This window comes from Nothobranchius furzeri, chromosome 13 (assembly GCF_043380555.1).
Source record: "Nothobranchius furzeri strain GRZ-AD chromosome 13, NfurGRZ-RIMD1, whole genome shotgun sequence".
NCBI classification, from domain to species: domain Eukaryota; kingdom Metazoa; phylum Chordata; class Actinopteri; order Cyprinodontiformes; family Nothobranchiidae; genus Nothobranchius; species Nothobranchius furzeri.
In genome coordinates, this window is record NC_091753.1 from 44337295 (window position 1) to 44354066 (window position 16772).

Here is a 16772-nt window from a genome sequence, read left to right on the forward strand (position 1 = left end):
AACAAGTCTTCTCGCATATTTACTTTTGTTTTGAAAGTCATCCTTCACTTGTATGGTTAAACGAACACAGTCTTGTGTTGTCAGCAACACAACGACAGGCTGAGGACCTCCGTGGCACATTGTCTTGTTTAGCCCCAGCACCGCCCACTTACAATGGGATTAGCAGTGTAACCCAATATTTACCCTTCACCTCCCGGTGTTTTGACAAGGTTTAGAGAAGTAAAACAGCAGCGTCAGGGAGCGGATGAAACCTTAAACTGTTCGTCTCTTCGGTACACTGGTCTTTCAAGAGCTGGGTGTTTACTTTGGTTGACTCAAATCGTTGGGATTAAAGCACACGTCTTAAATCCGTCGCCATGGAGCTGGTCTAGTTTTTGAAGGCCCCGTAGCGACTGGCTTTACTAATGAAGTTCTTGAGCAGGTCATGATCCATGTCTGCAAAGGCCTGTGTCTGCGTGACAGCTGTTAGATGGTTGACACAAAACTTGAAGCAGAACTCCTCCAGGTCCTAAAAATGAAGAGGGCTAACTGGTGAGTGCTGAGGAGTACAGCTGATCAGCTACTGGTTCCTCCACCATTACGATGTCAGGGGCTATGTGCTTACCCGCGCCTCATACTTGACGGCGGCAGACAGCAGAGTGATGGCGTTCTCCTCAGAGATGCCTCTCTTGATCGTTTCCTGACACAACCGCTTCAGCCTCGTCTCTCGATAGAACGTGGCCAAGTCCAGCAGCCCTGCGGTCACGGCGACAACACGCAGATAAGCACTTGTTGATGGCTGGAAACAGATTTGAATCCACGCGGAGGCTTACCAATAGCGTCCTCTGGTGGCAGGTTGATAGTGTCTGTGTAGAGATACTCCAGGAAGGCTCTGTACACCAGGTAGGAGAACTGATGGATTTCTATGGTGTCTTCGTCGGTTTCGTTCAACAATGTTCGGAAATGTTCACACCTGGAGGGGAAGAGGGGGAGCAGAAAATACCAATGACATGCTTTTCTGTATTTGTGATACAAAATGCAACTCTTGCACACAAAATTATTGGGATTATTTGTTCTGTCATCGTTAAACAGAAAAACATCTGTGGACAATGGCAGGATCCTTTTTATGATCAGCAAGTGAAGAACCCTCCTCAGGAGAAAGACATGGTATTGTCCAGGTCAACTATAAAATTAAATTTCACTAAAGAAAAACTGTGGCTTTGCCACAGGGTGTAATCCATGTATATACCTAGAATATGGCAGGGTCAAAAGGTGGATGCTAATTAAGCAGATATTTCATTTTGCTCCTCATTTAAAGAGTTTTTCTGTTCTAACAGAAAAAAGTCCTGGGCCCTCATTTATCAAGCTTGCTTACGCACAAAACGGGGTCGGAAAACTGCGTAAGCAACTTTCCATGCAAACTTTGGGATTAATGAAAGAAAACTTAGCAGAAAAATGTGCACAACTTTAAGTTGACTAAGGACCTGGCGTACGCACATGTTGGACACGGAGAGCACCTGCAGTGCTGCTGCTGAGAAGGATACAGTTATGAAATCCTGCAGCATTATCACTTGTGCTGCTTCGATTTCACACAGAACAAGACCCCCCACATGCACACGCACACACACACAGATGTGACAGTGTGAGTGTCCTGTCACAGTGTCCCAATAGATCATGCGCCCTGGCTACTTGGCCAAGGGGATGTCCCTTTGGCTGACTGGTTAGAGCGTGTGACGCTCACCCGGGAGTCTGGGGATCGAATCCCGCCCGGGCCCTCGTTTATCCACCTTGGCCCCACACACACACACACACACACACAGAATATCAGCAGGGGGACAGCTGGAGACAGAATGTCATGTGTCTGTGACAGTGTGTGTGTCCTGTCACTGTGACCTGATTGATCATGCGCCCTGGCTACTTGGACAAGGGAGATCGCTGTTTGGGTGACTGGTTAGCGTGCATGACTTTCACCTGGGAGTCTGGGGATCGAATCCCAATTGGACCATTTTTTTAATATCCGCCACAAATCTCTCTGAAGAACTCACAAAATTGACGGCTTCAGCAACACTGTGCCACTCCGTGGATTTTCTCTTATTTGTTTTGCAAAAGCACTTCCTTTCATTTCTCCACCTCACCCACAGGTACCTCAATTTCTGCTTCTGTGAAATAGCACCTCCTTGATCTGCCTTGATCTACGGTCGCATCGTCATCGTCATTGGCGGAGCGCTGCAACAGCCGGCTAATGTATATGCATGAGATCCACAAGGCACTTTGCATTGACTATTTATGGCAGTAAGTGGGCGTGGTGAGGGCAGGATGTGACTAAAATGCAGCTGAGAAACATTCTCGTTAGTCTCCCATTTATGATGGCAGCATTTATGGGGCAGCAGTAGCTCAACAGGTTGAGCGGGTTGTCCAGTAATCGGAAGGTTGCAGGTTCGATCCCGGCTCCGGACAGAGAATTCTGCTGTTGTGTCCTTGGGCAAGACACTTAACCCCCCTTGCCTGCTGATGGTGGTCGGAGGGACCGGTGGCACCAGTGTTCGGCAGCCTCGCCTCTATCAGTGTGCCCCAGGGCAGCTGTGGCTACATCGTAGCTCATCACCATCAGTGTGTGAATGGATGAATGATACACTGTAGTGTAAAGCACTTTGGAGTCCTTACTCTTAGAGGCGCTATACAAGTGCGGGTCATAGCGGGTCATTTATCATTGCGTGCAGCTGTGCGTACTCCATGTTTGACAGATCACAAACCTACTTGGCATAAGTACATTTTTTTTGCTGAGCTTAAGTACGGTTTTAGTAAGGATTCTACACAATGTTTGGAAAATGAGACCCCAGAGCTTTTAAACTGGAGGGACGTTTGTTACGAGGAGCCAATTTAGAAATTGAACCTCTGATCCCTTTTAGGAAGGAAATAAGGGATTTAAACCTAAAACCAACCTGAGCCTGAATCATCAGAAGATAATAAACAGTTTTTTCATGTATGTATCTAATGAACACCTGGCTGTTTGTAGAAGTGTTGAATTCTTGACCTGAATTGATGTGTTCTTATGTTATTTGTTCAAAAATATTTCCCATATGGGAGTGACCATTTTATTTTTTAAGGTGCAGTCCAGGACTATACATTGGACAATAAATTGGTTACAAAGGTAATGATGTACATCTTCGTAAAAGTCGCCCATGTTTACCCCGACTAAGAACCACAATCTGCAAAAACAACAACGGCGAGCAGGTCTGGCCACCCGAGCATGCTACGTGCTAACACGACTTCCGTTATTTGCCAGACCAACCAAAATCTTCCACGTCAACGTGCCAAAATGCAGCCAATCATTAACTGTGACGTCAGCAGCAGCAGGCACAGGTGTCCCCGAGGACATCTGGTACGTACACCAGAGATCTCTTCAGTCTGTGGTGGTGAGAACATGAATGAGCCATGGGCCACTGGGACCGCAGCATCAGAACCAAGAATTTCTTCAGGCTCAAAGGTATCCCATTCTCTAAGCTGGAAAAGTAAGGCTCTCAAACACAGACAACCCATCACATCGGTGTTCTACAGGAGAACATGAGGAGTTTCATCGTGTGTTTGCTGTTTCAGTCCCCCACTAATAATTATTATTCATTTTACAAAAATAAATTTCTGCCTATAATCCTTTGATCTTTTTGCCTTTATATGCTTTAAAAGGCGAAGCCTTAAAAGCTAAATGTACATCTCTCGTCTTCTGCTGGCTCTAAACTCCCCCATCACTTTTTCTGAGGACTTAAAAAAAAAAAGTGTCTTCATTCAGTGTTGTTTGTATGAGATCTTGCCAAAGAGGAGGTTTGTCACCGCTGCCCTGCGCAGAGGCTGCAGACGGCCCGGCTCCTTCCTCCTGACAGAGCAAAGCGCTGGAATGCAGATAACGCGTTCAAGTGTGGTTAAAAAAAGAAATGCGGGAAACAAAAGGCCACTCTTAGCTTCCTTGTGACTAACAGGAAACACTCTCACATGTAAACTTTAAATATAAGAGGACATCTTTTGTTTGTTGATGTGCTTTCTGCCATGATGGTAGCATGACCAAGGTTGTGATTTCCTAAAATTATATTTATGATAATTCACTAATATCCTGATGTGTTTCTCATTCATCACAATCAAACACATCCTCAATCATGCGACCAAAGTGAAAGTCAGGATGGACAAAAAGGCCTATTTACCTGATCTTTAGCAAGGCTTTGTGAACATAAATGCACTTCCCATCAACCAAGAACTTGAGGTCAGAAATCTCTGCGCTGTCAAACTCCTTCTTCAAAGACTGGGCGACTGTCATGTGGTCATCACCATCTGGGAAAATTAAAATTAAAGCACAGAAAACACCTTAATTGGCTGTGGCTTTGTTTTTTCTGCAAGTAGCAATTGTTTTTTAGAACAGAATACTGCTAAATGGTGTTAAAATTACAGAAATTACATTAAAACAAGGAGAAAAATGAGCTTCCACAAAAAAAGTAATGATTTGAGACATGAGACATGTCGTATTTAACCAGGGATGACAGAACAGAATGTAAACAGAGTAAAAGCTCCTGAGTTTGAGCTGAGATCGTACAACACCAGTTTGACACAAACAGGAAACACAGTTTCCTGTTTGTTACTTAGAGGTAAATGTGCCCACTGCATCATTATCTCTGGGTCAAAGGGTGAATATAACAATGGTCACATTTTCAAATATTTTACTAAACTTCCGTAATTGTTGAGGAATGTTTCAACCCTGGGAGCCTTGACCCCTTGGTCAAAGGGTAAAAGTGGCAAAAACATTCAAATACTCAGCAAAAGTCCCTTAATTATTAAAAGCTGACCTCTGTCCCTCTTTGTGTGTGTGTGTGTGTGTGTGTGTGTGTGTGTGTGTGTGTGTCTACAATAATCTTACCCACTGAGAGGAGGTGCCACGTAACCGCCGGCGTGGCAAAGCAGGCGAACACGTCATCAGTGGTACCGAAGTGGGTGAGGTGTGGGCTCGACACAGCCTGACCTCGACACTGACCCCACATCAGAACCTGACCGCTCTGCGTCTTGGCTGCTGACGTGTGGCTGGTGTGACAAGCAGCTACCTCCACCATCCTGGTAGGAAAATCACAACTCCAACCTTAGAGCACTAATATCATCCTGCTAGAGAAAGAAGCTGAAAGCTGCTTCTAAATGATGTGAAACTGTGGATTTATCAGGTTAAGTTAGATTAAGGCGTTTCTTTGAAGTTGACTGAACTAATCTGAGATGCTAAACCTCACAGATGAGGCACGGCTACATGGGAGCCGAGTTAAAACAAGGTACTAACCTCTCTTTGTCTGTATTTATTAAGGTGGGAAGAGCTTGATTACTTTTATTGCCCGTTCCCAACTGTCCATAAGAGTTGGCTCCCCAGGCGTAAACAAACCCTTCATCTGTAAGCGCCAGCGTGTGTGCATAGCCACATGCTACCTGCATATGTAAGACAGAATTCATTTTCAGGAGAACGATAAGAGAGGCACTTATCTGCGAGCTGCTGCTGTTTGGGTGCTTACCTGGACTACGTTGATTCCTTGGAGGGCTGCGATCCTGCAGGGGGTTTGCTGATTTCCATTGTTGCCCAAACCCAACTGTCCGTTGCAATTGTAGCCCCAACCGTAGATCTACAAACGACAGACCCAAGGTTACACATATGATCATAAAGGTGGGGTAGGAGATGTTTCTCTAGAGTAATTTTTGCAATATTGCTTGAAATGCTCTTCACGTACAGATGCCAATCAAAAGGAATCATTTGAATCGCCTCTGAAACGTACATTTCTGAAAAACCTGATCTAATCATTGTGAGTGTCTCATTCTTAATGATTGGATCCTTTTCCATCCATCAACGCCTGTTCTTGGCTCGGTGCAGCTGGGCAGGAAGTGAAGCCAGTGCCTGGCTGCCTACTGTAAAGAACAGAATGTTTTTCCATTCCATTTATTTGATAGAGCACATTATGTGAGCTGACCAAAGTGCTGTACAGGGGTAATAACATATACGGTTAAAAGAATAATATAACATAATAGAACAACTAGAGCATAGCACAAAGAACCAAACAAGAGAAGTCAGTAAAACAGGTAAAAGAGTAAATAAACCTAGACAAAATAGCTAGGCAGTAAAAGCAATGGAATAAAATTAAGTCTTTAAGCGAGACTTAAAAACCTCAATGGAGGGGAAGAGTCTGATATCCAACGGTTGATCATTCCAGAGTTTAGGAGCGCAGGACAGAATGTTCTGTTTGCAAATTTTATTTAAAGAGTTGTTTAACATATTCTGTTTAGATTCTGGCTCTGTTCTTGTTGGGAAACATTTAGGTGGCGGAGCTGTTGTCTGTGAATGCAGCCTGTCCTCTGTCGGCTGGTAGAGCCATCTGTCGATTGTTGTCTTGACAAGGTGGGTGTGGGCAGCTGGCAGAGAGGAGAGGACGACTGGGTTCTGGAAGTTTGGACTTGTTAATGATGGGGTTTATTTGACTGTTGGTGGAGCTTAGCTGCTGAAATTTTGAAGTTAAGAATAAACCAAGAAAGCTAACAGCTGCCTCACTATATTACCTAGCATGCTAAATTGTTATATAGTTATGCAGATGTGTTACGTTAGGAGATGTATCAGGAAAGGTGGCAAGAATGGGTGGAGCACGTAAAATGAAACCTTTAACTCATTCACTGCCAGCCGTTTCCTGATCTGTAAAGCCCTTCGCTGCCAGCGTTTCTCACCGTTTTTACTGTTTTTTTAAGAGCCACAGAACGTTGCGCGCTAGGATGATGTCGACGCCAAACAACCTAAACAAGGAGGAGACTCACCTCTTACATCAGGAAGAATCTGCGTGTTTCGAGCGTTATCCGTTCTTTCATAATCCATTGTCAAATTGTGATCGGCAGATGCTTTTCCAGTTCGCGCCTCACTTTTTTTACAGGAATGGCCCAAAACGATCTCCTAACACATGGATGTTCTGCTTCCTGATCACGTGACATGTGACGTATGCGGATGAAGATCAGCTTCAGAGCTGAGATGTTTGTTCTCTCAGCGCGGGGGCTTGTTCTGATGCCCAAACAATAAAAAAAATGCAAATGACGACTTTAGTCGTCATTGGCTTCGAATGAGTTAAGAACAAGCATGGCATGTTTCTGTATTTTGGAGGTGTGGCCTAGGGTGGTGGGGGTGGGTTGGGCGCTTGAGTTCAGAAAGTAGCTTTCTGGAACTGAACTCTGGCCCTACCTTTAAAAGAAAGATGTGTATTTTTAATACCTAACGTCACACTGTACCTCGTGTACTGAATAAATCTAGAGTGAGAAGCCGTAGTTACTCACATTTAGGTCAACGGGTGTTCAATTCTAAACAGCTGTGTGTCCCAGTACCTCTCCATTGTCCAAAACAGCCATAGAGCAGAGCTGGCCACAGCCTATGTTGATCACCACTTTATTCTGCAGGCAGCTGCTGACCCGGCGCGGCGTTGGCTGATTGGCTGTAGAACCAGAACCCACTTGGCCCGAGTTGTTGTAACCCCACGCAAACACCTGGTAACAGCAACAGAGTCTTAAGGAATCCAAATGAGAAGCAGAAACAACATTTCTGTCAAACCACACCAGAGGAACACTTACCTCTCCATCACTGGTGAGGGCAATGGTGTGGTGGGAGCCACAGGCCACTTCTGTCACTCTCTTGTTCAGAAGGTTGGTTGACACCAGGGCAGGGGTCAGACCGTGGTTGGTGGTCCCATTTCCCAGTTGGCTGTAGCCGTTGTGACCCCAGGCCAACACCTCACCATCTACACAGCAGCAGGGTCCCTTTCATTTATTCCGTCGCACTTGTTAATACTGCACATTACAATCCACTTTATGTGATTTCTCATCACAGATTACATTTACATTAATGGAGATTATTTCTAGTCTGGTACCAGGAGAAGTGAGCGACATCTCAAAGGACCAGGAGCTGTTAGAGCTACAGATGCACAAAAGACAGAAAGCAAAAAAGTGGCAGGCCAACAGGCTAAACCAGAATGACTGCGTCTAACCAGTTTTGTGTTAAGCTTGAGTTACTTACACCATAAAATCCTCTTAAGGAAATGGATTGAATAAAAGATGAGTCAGTTTAAAAGAACAGTAATTACCCTTGAAACCAAATGGATTAAACGAAAAAACAGATAGGAACAGGAAACAGCCATCCAGGCTGTAGGTTCAAATGAAGGCAGCTAGACTTCTTCGGTTTCTTAAAGACGTTTCGCTTCTATCCGAATTTGTCAATTCTGAGTGAACAAAGATGCTCGAACTCGTTGATTTTTTCTTATTTTTGTTGCCACTAGTGAGTATTTGAGTGTGCAGTCTAGAGATGCACTGATATGAAATTTTGGGCCGATATCTGTATCCGACATTAATATTTCTGTGACTGCTGATAATCGATATTTGTTGAGGGTGGTGATGTGTAACGGTCTCTGAAACAGATACACATCACCACCCTCTGAAACAGATACACAAACGGAAACAAGACGGAAAAAATAATGGTTGTTAATATCGGCCCAGTTTTACTTATCAGACCGATGCCCGTGTTAAAAAGGGACTAACATCGACCGATACCAACATCGACGCAGATTTATCGTGCATCCCTAGTGCAGTCATTCATTAGCTGCAGTAGAAATGCTAGCCACCAGGAAAGAGATTACTAAAATCTGTTGGGTTTTTTTTTTCTTGTTGGACGGGGTTCCATCCCACTGTCACCTGTAAAATCCCCACCTTGGGGTGAAATATGGATTTTCTGAACTTGTACTTTCTAAACTGATTACCTGCTGTGGCGATAACCACATGGGGCCCTGTTCCATAGCTGAGGGACACAATCTTCTTTCCACACAATTCATCAATCCTGCGCGGCTCAATCGTGCTTTGAAGGTCTCCGAGTCCTAAACAGCCGCTGCAATTGGTGCCCAAAGCGAAGACCTAATAAAAAAACACACACACAGCAAACATTACGACTGAAGCACTGCAATTAAATGATAAACATTAAGATTTTATGGGTACCACTAAAAGTTTTCCTTTTTTTGCTATTTGACAGCTGTTTTCATTCCATTGAACACAAAATGTCTAATGGCCCTTCATGATTGCAGAATGAATCAGCTCAACCTTACATTTACTCCAAGTGTTCTACTCAATTTTGATTAGAAACATCCTATTTTATTGCCATGGGTGACCCAGATTTATAGTTTTTGACTAACATTCTTATCTGTTATATACATTAATTATTATTCCCTCCAACAACATTACTTTATAGATGCATATTTGGATAATACACAAATACTCTGTCCTAGTGCTGTAAGATTTTGCATCAAAACAACATATTTCCCTTTGAGACGATAAAAATCTGTTAGACTTTATTAGTAGGTGTTGATTTTTATTCTTTATAGTATTAAAAGTAGGAGCATTTTTATATTTTTCCTGCAGCTTTGTGCAACACAATCTATTAATATAGCAAGCAGCAAAAGAGGTTTTACAATCTGTCTTTATGTCTAGTAGTTAATGTCAACACCTCTAACAAAGATGTAGAATCAGTTTTCTAAAATGTAACTCTAAATGAAAACAATCAAATAAATAAACAACCGTGCAAGCTGACTAGAGTGATTTTTACCACGGCTTCCATCAAAATACGTAATTTGCAACACAACACATCCTGTCAAGGCAAACAAACATGCATACATAGATGCACTGATGCAGCGTGCACGGTACATGTCCACAGGATAATTATAGAACACGGTTGGGTATTAGGCCAGTAGGGCTAAAGATAGCCTCATTCTATCTGCTTATCTGTGCACAGAGAACTGCTCACTTATATCCACTGGAGAGTGAAGAGCCCAAAGCATTTTCATCCACTTCTAAACAGAAAATGATCCGATCAATACCTGAAAGTAGATTAGGTCAGCCATGTCTAACAGCACTCCTGAGTTGAAGCAAAGGGTTAAAGCAATGTGGCTCACAGCCTTCAAATGTTACCTCATCATTAACTGTGACATAAAGAGCTTCATTTGCAGCACTGCCAAAGACACAAGCTTGCCGGATAAGCCGTAGTTCCTCAGGAGGAAGGAGTGCAAACACTGGCCACTTCCCCACGTCCAGCATGCTACTGCGCTAGGGAGAGACAACATGAAACTGATCACTAGTCAGAAAAATTTTAAAGCAAAAATGCAAAGTCACAGAAAGCAGTGGATGGCTATCAGAATAAACCAATTTAGGGTCCAGGTGATAAATAACGAAAGTAAATATTAGAAAACCTTTCATTTTGTCTGAGGACAAAACAGTGCATTGTAAAATTAGAAACTTTTTAAACTGTAGTCACAGGTTACTATTTGTTATGATTACATATGTTTAATAAAAAAATAAGACAGTAAAACATGTAAAATAAATATATAAATACAAACTCATCAGATCCTTCTAAAGAAACGTGTTGTACATCTGGCAGCAGTACAGCTGCTGGCTCATGAAAAATAATGGATTGCACTTAGCATGAACTCAGCTCGCTCTCTCTCTCTCTCTCTCTCTCTCACACACACACACACACACACACACACACACACACACACACACACACACACACACACACACACACACACACACACACACACACACACACACACACACACACCGCGGCTTCCACGAGACTTCCAAAGAAAATGCAAGCAAAACCACGGAAAAAAAGCTAACTCGGAGCCTACAAGCATCTAGTTTCCACAAACCCACCACTTAGCTACTTTAGCATTAGGAGTTTCATTTGCTACACGATGTTTCCAAACAGTCGAGCTTACCTTTAAATGTTGTTCTAGCTAATGTTTCCTCCGCAGTTTCGTTTTCTAATCAATAATGACGCTTATAAATCTCTAAAGGGATCATATCAGCTGTGTGGCATGGAGCTAACAGCGGTTGCTGTATCTTACCGCCTGGAAAAGGAAAACACTTCCTGTAAACTCACGGTGCGTTCAAGCAAGATCGGAGATTACAATTTACATTAATGCCGGCATAAATTAAAGTTGTTGTGGTTTGTAACAATGTTTTCAAAAACTTCTTAACGTGGTTTGAATGTTTTTAATAGATGCGATTCGTTTTGGTTAAAAAAGAGATCACAGAATTATCATTTTTATGTATTTATTTGTTTATTTATTTATTTATAACTTATATTTCGAGAGGATAAACCACTTGAGATGAACCATCTCGTTTCCAAGTGGGTCCTCTATACAAATCAAAACAAATAGTAAACCAAGATAGCAAACAGTATTTCAGTGCCACACATTGAAACCACAATAGTAATAATAACAACAACATTTTAAAAAAATCTATTCATAATAATGAAAATAAAAATAATAAATAAAAAGATAAACACAAAATAAAGATAAAAGTGAAAAATATAAAACAATTCCAGATGGGTATTAAATGTTCGTACAAAGAGATTTTAAACCGACAAATTGTAGTGATGATTATAGGAAAACAGGCAAATTGTTCCAGTCTGGTCCTTTGACAGAAAAGGCCACCATTCCTGACTCCGATTTAGAGAAAGGGATGACAAACAAAACAAGATGCATTCTGTGAATGTGGTAATGAGATCTAAATGGTATTTTACTAGTTAATTTTACTAGTTTAACTTCAAAACTGTTATGTTTAGGTGTGTTTCCCTGTTTTGTCACATCTTTATTTTTATTCTTCACTCTTCATAGTGTGGTTTGAAATCTTTTTTGAAAGCCTATTTTTATGATTTGGTTTTTAACTCAGCATGAGAGTCTTTTTTACTCTTTTTGGTGTTAGTTCTTAAGTTTTAGTTTTTATGCATTTTTATGTTGTGTATTGTTTTTTAATGTTTTAATTTCTGTGAAGCACGTTGGTTGGTTTTATGCTGTTGTAAGGTTCTATACAAATAACGCTGCCTTGCCTTGCCTTATTCTCACAGTCACCAATGAGATTACATGTGACCAAATAAACACAAGATAGAAATTATGGTTCCGTACTGTTTATTTGACCTCAAACTGTTTCTGGATCACTTTTGTTATCGTCCATAAAAACTACAATTTAAAAGCATAAACAAATCAAAAAATGAATATGAAATGTGCAGTAAAACGTAACAGCTAGTTTCGGTTAGTTTTAAATAAAGATAAACAATGTATCTTAAGGTGTGAGTTGCTGATCACTAAAGTGGAAAGCTATGAAGTCCAGCAGGTGGAGCTCTGGATGGACTAAAAGCTGGTGAGAAGTGAGAATTAAACAAATATGTTATGCAATTTTGTTGCAAAAGCATGACATTAAATATGATGATGATGATGAGTGTGTAAAAAAAACAGTATTTAACAATAAGAATATCTTTTATTTGTCCCTCAGTGGGGTAACTGCATTACTGAAACTGCTCAAGGTCAGAGGATAGCAGCAGTAGCACATAAAATATATCACACGAGATTATATTTGCAAATTAAGATAATCAAGATACTTATTGTGCGTGATGTTTCTGATGTTGTTTCTCAAATTGTATTTTGCTCTGCTCTTTATGGGGGATTCATCCGGGCAATAGACAATAAATAAATAATTAAGTAAATAAATGTAATAAATAGGAAATTATATTGAAAACGGAAAGAAAGAAAGAAAATTATTTAATTCACATAATAAATATTTAGCAGGATAAATCCTGGACGGACGGACAGACAGACAGACAGACAGACAGACAGACAGACAGAGAGAGAGAGAGAGAGAGAGAGAGAGAGAGAGAGAGAGAGAGAGAGAGAGAGAGAGACAGAGAGAGAATGAATACTGTCCGAGACGAGACCTAACACCAAGGATTTAGGCAATAGAAATGATGTCAGTCGTTGTTTTTTTTTTCATTGCAAATATTTGTCTCGTCAATGGTTGACTTGGACGAACTGGTCAAAGACACGTCAACCGTAAATGTCTTCTCATGCAAATTTCGGTAAACGAAAAAAGCCCCACATGCCAACCATGCATATGTTACGAACGCAAAAACATAATGCGAGAGAATTATATACTTATTTAATATTTGTCTTGGAACTTTGTCGTGAGAGGCACGAATGCGCATGCGCACAACGCACTGTAAGCTATGGCGAAATTCCTGTCTTTTATTATTCGAGGGTTGGATGGAAAGTTATCTCTGAAAAACTAGCAGCCAGGGTGAACCTGTCGATTCTGGTTTCGTCGTCGTCGTTGGCTAGTCACCTCGGCTCGTTTACGGTGTAGTTAATACCAGACATCGCCGGCTTACCGGGAGAGAAGCACATTTTCATCATCTCGCTAACTATTTGCTCGGTAGCATTAGCTAATGCTAGCATGTCACAGTTCTCCCTTTTCTGGTGTTTATCCAGGTAGCTAGAGAGTTATCCGTGTCAGGTGTTGCAGGAGAAAGTCACCGTGGCTTGCCGACATTAAAGATTGCAGGAAGAGCTGCATAGGAATCATCTCTGTGCGTCGGCGTGTCAGTCAAGACTGCTGCTTCTGCTGTGCCAACTGATTGAGTGAGTAACATTAGCTTAAGCCTTCCTCGTAGTGAATAACGTATTAACTCTGTCTAAATACACTCAACGTTAATATATGGCAGCGTTGTCTGGGAGGTTGTCCTAGAGTTTGATAATAGACGGCTATGACATAACGCTAAAGTAGACACCTGTAGCAACAGTTTAGTTGGCTGCAAGGAAGCTAGCACGGTTAGCGGTGCCAAAAATAAGAAGCATTGAACGTAGATGATTTTAGTGTTATTTGTATTAAAATGCGTTCTGAGTAGGGCCCGACCGATATGCTTTTTTTGGGATCGATACCAATATAAAACTTTTAACAAAGGCCGATAGCCGATACAATGGCCGAAAAATCTCCCTCACAAAAAAAGAAAAATTTTCTTAAGCTTAAACCCTTCATTCTCTGCCTTTTTGATGCAAACTTATTTCTCTATTACACACCAAAGATCTGTCTCAATAACTCACTAGGGTTTCCAAGTAATGCAAATAAGATTTATTTAGTAGATCTCAAAAACAACAGAACACACAAACTCAGTCACAGCATAAATCTAACATTCATGTTTTTTCTTGTAAACTGTGGATTCCACAAATATATTTTAACTGAAAGAAATATTCCACCACTCAGTAAAATTGTGTCTCGTTAAGATTCCCCAGAGTTAGACAAGTCAGAATAGGCATTTTATAACCAGCCCAATATGATCTGGCAGCAGTTGGTTTTCTTAGTTTAGCATAAAACAATGTAAGTGAATTCACATACATTGTAGTGTTTTTTTATGTAGGTGAATGCAAGCCTTCCCTTCCATTGCTTTATGCTAAAACAACCGGTTACAAAATGTTTTTTCTGACTTAGCTAACTCTGGGGAATCTAAAAACACACACAAGTTTAGGGAAAGAAGATCCCTATAAGAATATTAAAATAATAAAAATGCAGCAATAAATAAAACATAGTACTTGTGCTTTGTAACAAAGTAACACGCTGTGGAAGTTAACTTGGTGAACTTATTCACACTGGACAGGAAATAATTGCACATAAGTAACATATATAAGAATAAATAAAAAAAGTTCCAAAACAATCATTTGTGTTCAAAGTTCAAAGGAGTGGAGCCACACAACATGAGTTCATAAAGTTGGCGCCATCTGCTGGATAGGTAGCGCAATATCGGCCATATCGGCTGTCTTTTTGGCCGATAGCCGATACTGTTAATGACCCCAATATCGGCCGGCCGATATATCGGTCGGGCCCTAGTTCTGAGTAAATATTGGAATATAAGTTTCAGTGGGTGCACGGGCAGAATATCTTACCCTCCAGCCAGAACCTAAAAACAGCACCAGTAGGCAGCAATTTATCAAAAATATCCTTTATTAATACAACCAACAATAAAACACTGCGGCCGAGTTCCTTCACGATAAAACCAGCTGTTCAGCATAAGCAAGATCAAGCAAGCGGGTACTTAGCTGGCCCAGTCGATGCGACCCCCTCCCCGGGGTCTGAGCTTCTGACACCGTCCAACGCCCCGGGGTTCAGCTTGCGAGGACGGGGGGTGAGTCCACGGCTCAGGTCCGGCTGCCAGAGTTTGCAGCGGCAGATGTCGGCGTGGTCTCGGCACCCAAATACTCCGAGCCCTCACTACCTAAAGCAGGCGTCAAGCTTCCCCTCCTAGCGCTGGAACACTGCCCACTTACTCAGCTGTCTTCATCGCTGGCAGTCCTAACCAACTGCGAACGATCCCACCCCCCAGAACCGGGTGCCGCAATGACAGGTCGACCACACACACACCTTGGTAGATCTGCCACCCTTTTCTCCTCTCCGGTCTCATTGAGTGCGTTTACATGCAGCCAGTAACCCTTTTAAAACCCGAATATTCACAATTACCCGGTTCCGCACGGCCATGTAAACACCACCAAAAACCCGGATATGGTCATAACCGGGTTTTTAAAAACCCGGTTACTACACCTGGGGTAACCCTTCTCTAACCCGAATGCTTGGTCGTGTAAACGCATATCGGGATATCCCCATCAAAGCGTGTGTTCTGCGCATGCTCTGTTCGCAAGGAATCTTGGTCTTTTGAATAGCGAGACGTCTTGTATGCGCCAGAACACCGGAAGTAAACAACAAGTTGGGAGCAACATGGCGAGTCGCGGCACAGCACCACACTTTTGGAGTGACGAGGAAACCCCTGTCTTCATCGGTCTGGTGAAAAGTATGAACATTATGTCTTTTGTTGATTGCCGAAAGTACAGAGACAGCGAAATATGACGCATATTGCGTCTTGACGTAGTCCATACGTCCTGACGCTACCCCAACGTCCGCATTTAAATCGGGTTATGCAAGTTAGAGGTAACTCTTTCTATTTATGCCAATGTTAACGGGTTATTCTGATCAACTCAGAAACCCGAATACCGACCTTAACCCGATCATAACCCGGATATTGGCTGCATGTAAACGTAGTCAGTACGCCTGACAAGCACCAGCCGGCGTCCAGTCCCCACGCCCCCAGAATCTGGCAACTCCTGTCTTCTGTCTTCCACTATAATTGTGCGTACTTGTGTGGAGATCTTGTCTGCAAACATAAAAGTAAGCTGCATTCGCTCAATGATGGCCAGCTGTTACATATGCTTGGTGCAGAGGAGCGATTCCTGCAGGCGTTACTGGTGAATCTCTGGATTTACGCATCAAACACAAACGCATCTCTGCTTTTTTGGTTAGGCCATTCTTGGTAGAATGTATTTTTTTACATCAACCTAACCCGAAACTGCAACTGTAACCGAAAAGCAGCTGTAGTTTTCACGTGGCCTTTCCTTGCAGCCACAAACAAATATGATGTTGAGTCAGGGCAACAACAGATGTCACCACTGTTCAGATATGACGTTGGTTGTGTACTGAAACAAGGGAGAAAAAAAGCACTTTGATTTAAGTGCCACGCAGCCACTAAAACAGGTATGTGACATTTGAGTCAGCTGGTGTTTTTCACTTGCCTTTTTTTTTTTATTTAAACAGGCTGGAGATAATTCCTGGTTTAAACATTTGCAGGAGCAAAAAGTGCCCACGTCACCTGTTAGCACAAACATCCTGTCACTCTTGGATATATTAAATAACTGGATTATAAATCAGGTTCATTAATAAAACAGCAGGCTACTTTCTAATTAGATACTGGACATGATTGTTCTTATGTGAGAATAGATGGATTTTATAAAGCAAAATAAAAATCTGAAGTGCCTCAAGTTTGAGATTCCTCTTTATTTCCTTCTTATCCAGCCTAACCTTTGCAGAGTTTCTGTGTGAAATCCATTTATATTAAGATT

General features: G+C 42.0%; 2 protein-coding genes across 2 annotated transcripts in view; one reads left to right on the plus strand and one right to left on the minus strand.

The window, feature by feature from the left end:
* Positions 1–147: 147 nt before the first annotated feature.
* On the minus strand, positions 148–10916 carry rcbtb2 (regulator of chromosome condensation (RCC1) and BTB (POZ) domain containing protein 2). Its single transcript, XM_015951323.3, has 12 exons — positions 10776–10916; positions 9967–10101; positions 8769–8919; positions 7591–7757; positions 7348–7506; positions 5511–5618; positions 5285–5427; positions 4880–5070; positions 4173–4299; positions 813–952; positions 605–735; positions 148–508 (listed from the first exon to the last, which is right to left on the minus strand). The coding sequence occupies exons 2-12, from the start codon at positions 10090–10092 to the stop codon at positions 368–370; spliced, it is 1584 nt and encodes a 527-aa protein (XP_015806809.1). The 5' UTR covers positions 10093–10101; positions 10776–10916; the 3' UTR covers positions 148–367.
* fndc3a (fibronectin type III domain containing 3A) overlaps positions 5052–16772 on the plus strand; it is a 71446-nt gene continuing 59725 nt past the window's right edge. The window contains 1 exon segment of the mRNA XM_070543204.1: positions 5052–5073. The gene's annotated coding sequence lies outside the window, so the exon portion shown is untranslated.

Coding starts and splice junctions, on each gene's coding strand:
- rcbtb2 (XM_015951323.3), bottom strand. CDS start 10,092: ATGCTGGACGTGGGGAAGTGGCCAGTGTTTGCACTCCTTCCTCCTGAG. Junction 4,300..4,879: donor GTGGCACCTCCTCTCAGTGG/GTAAGATTATTG, acceptor TAATTTTCCCAG/ATGGTGATGACCACATGACA. Junction 953..4,172: donor AAAGCCTTGCTAAAGATCAG/GTAAATAGGCCT, acceptor CTTCCCCTCCAG/GTGTGAACATTTCCGAACAT.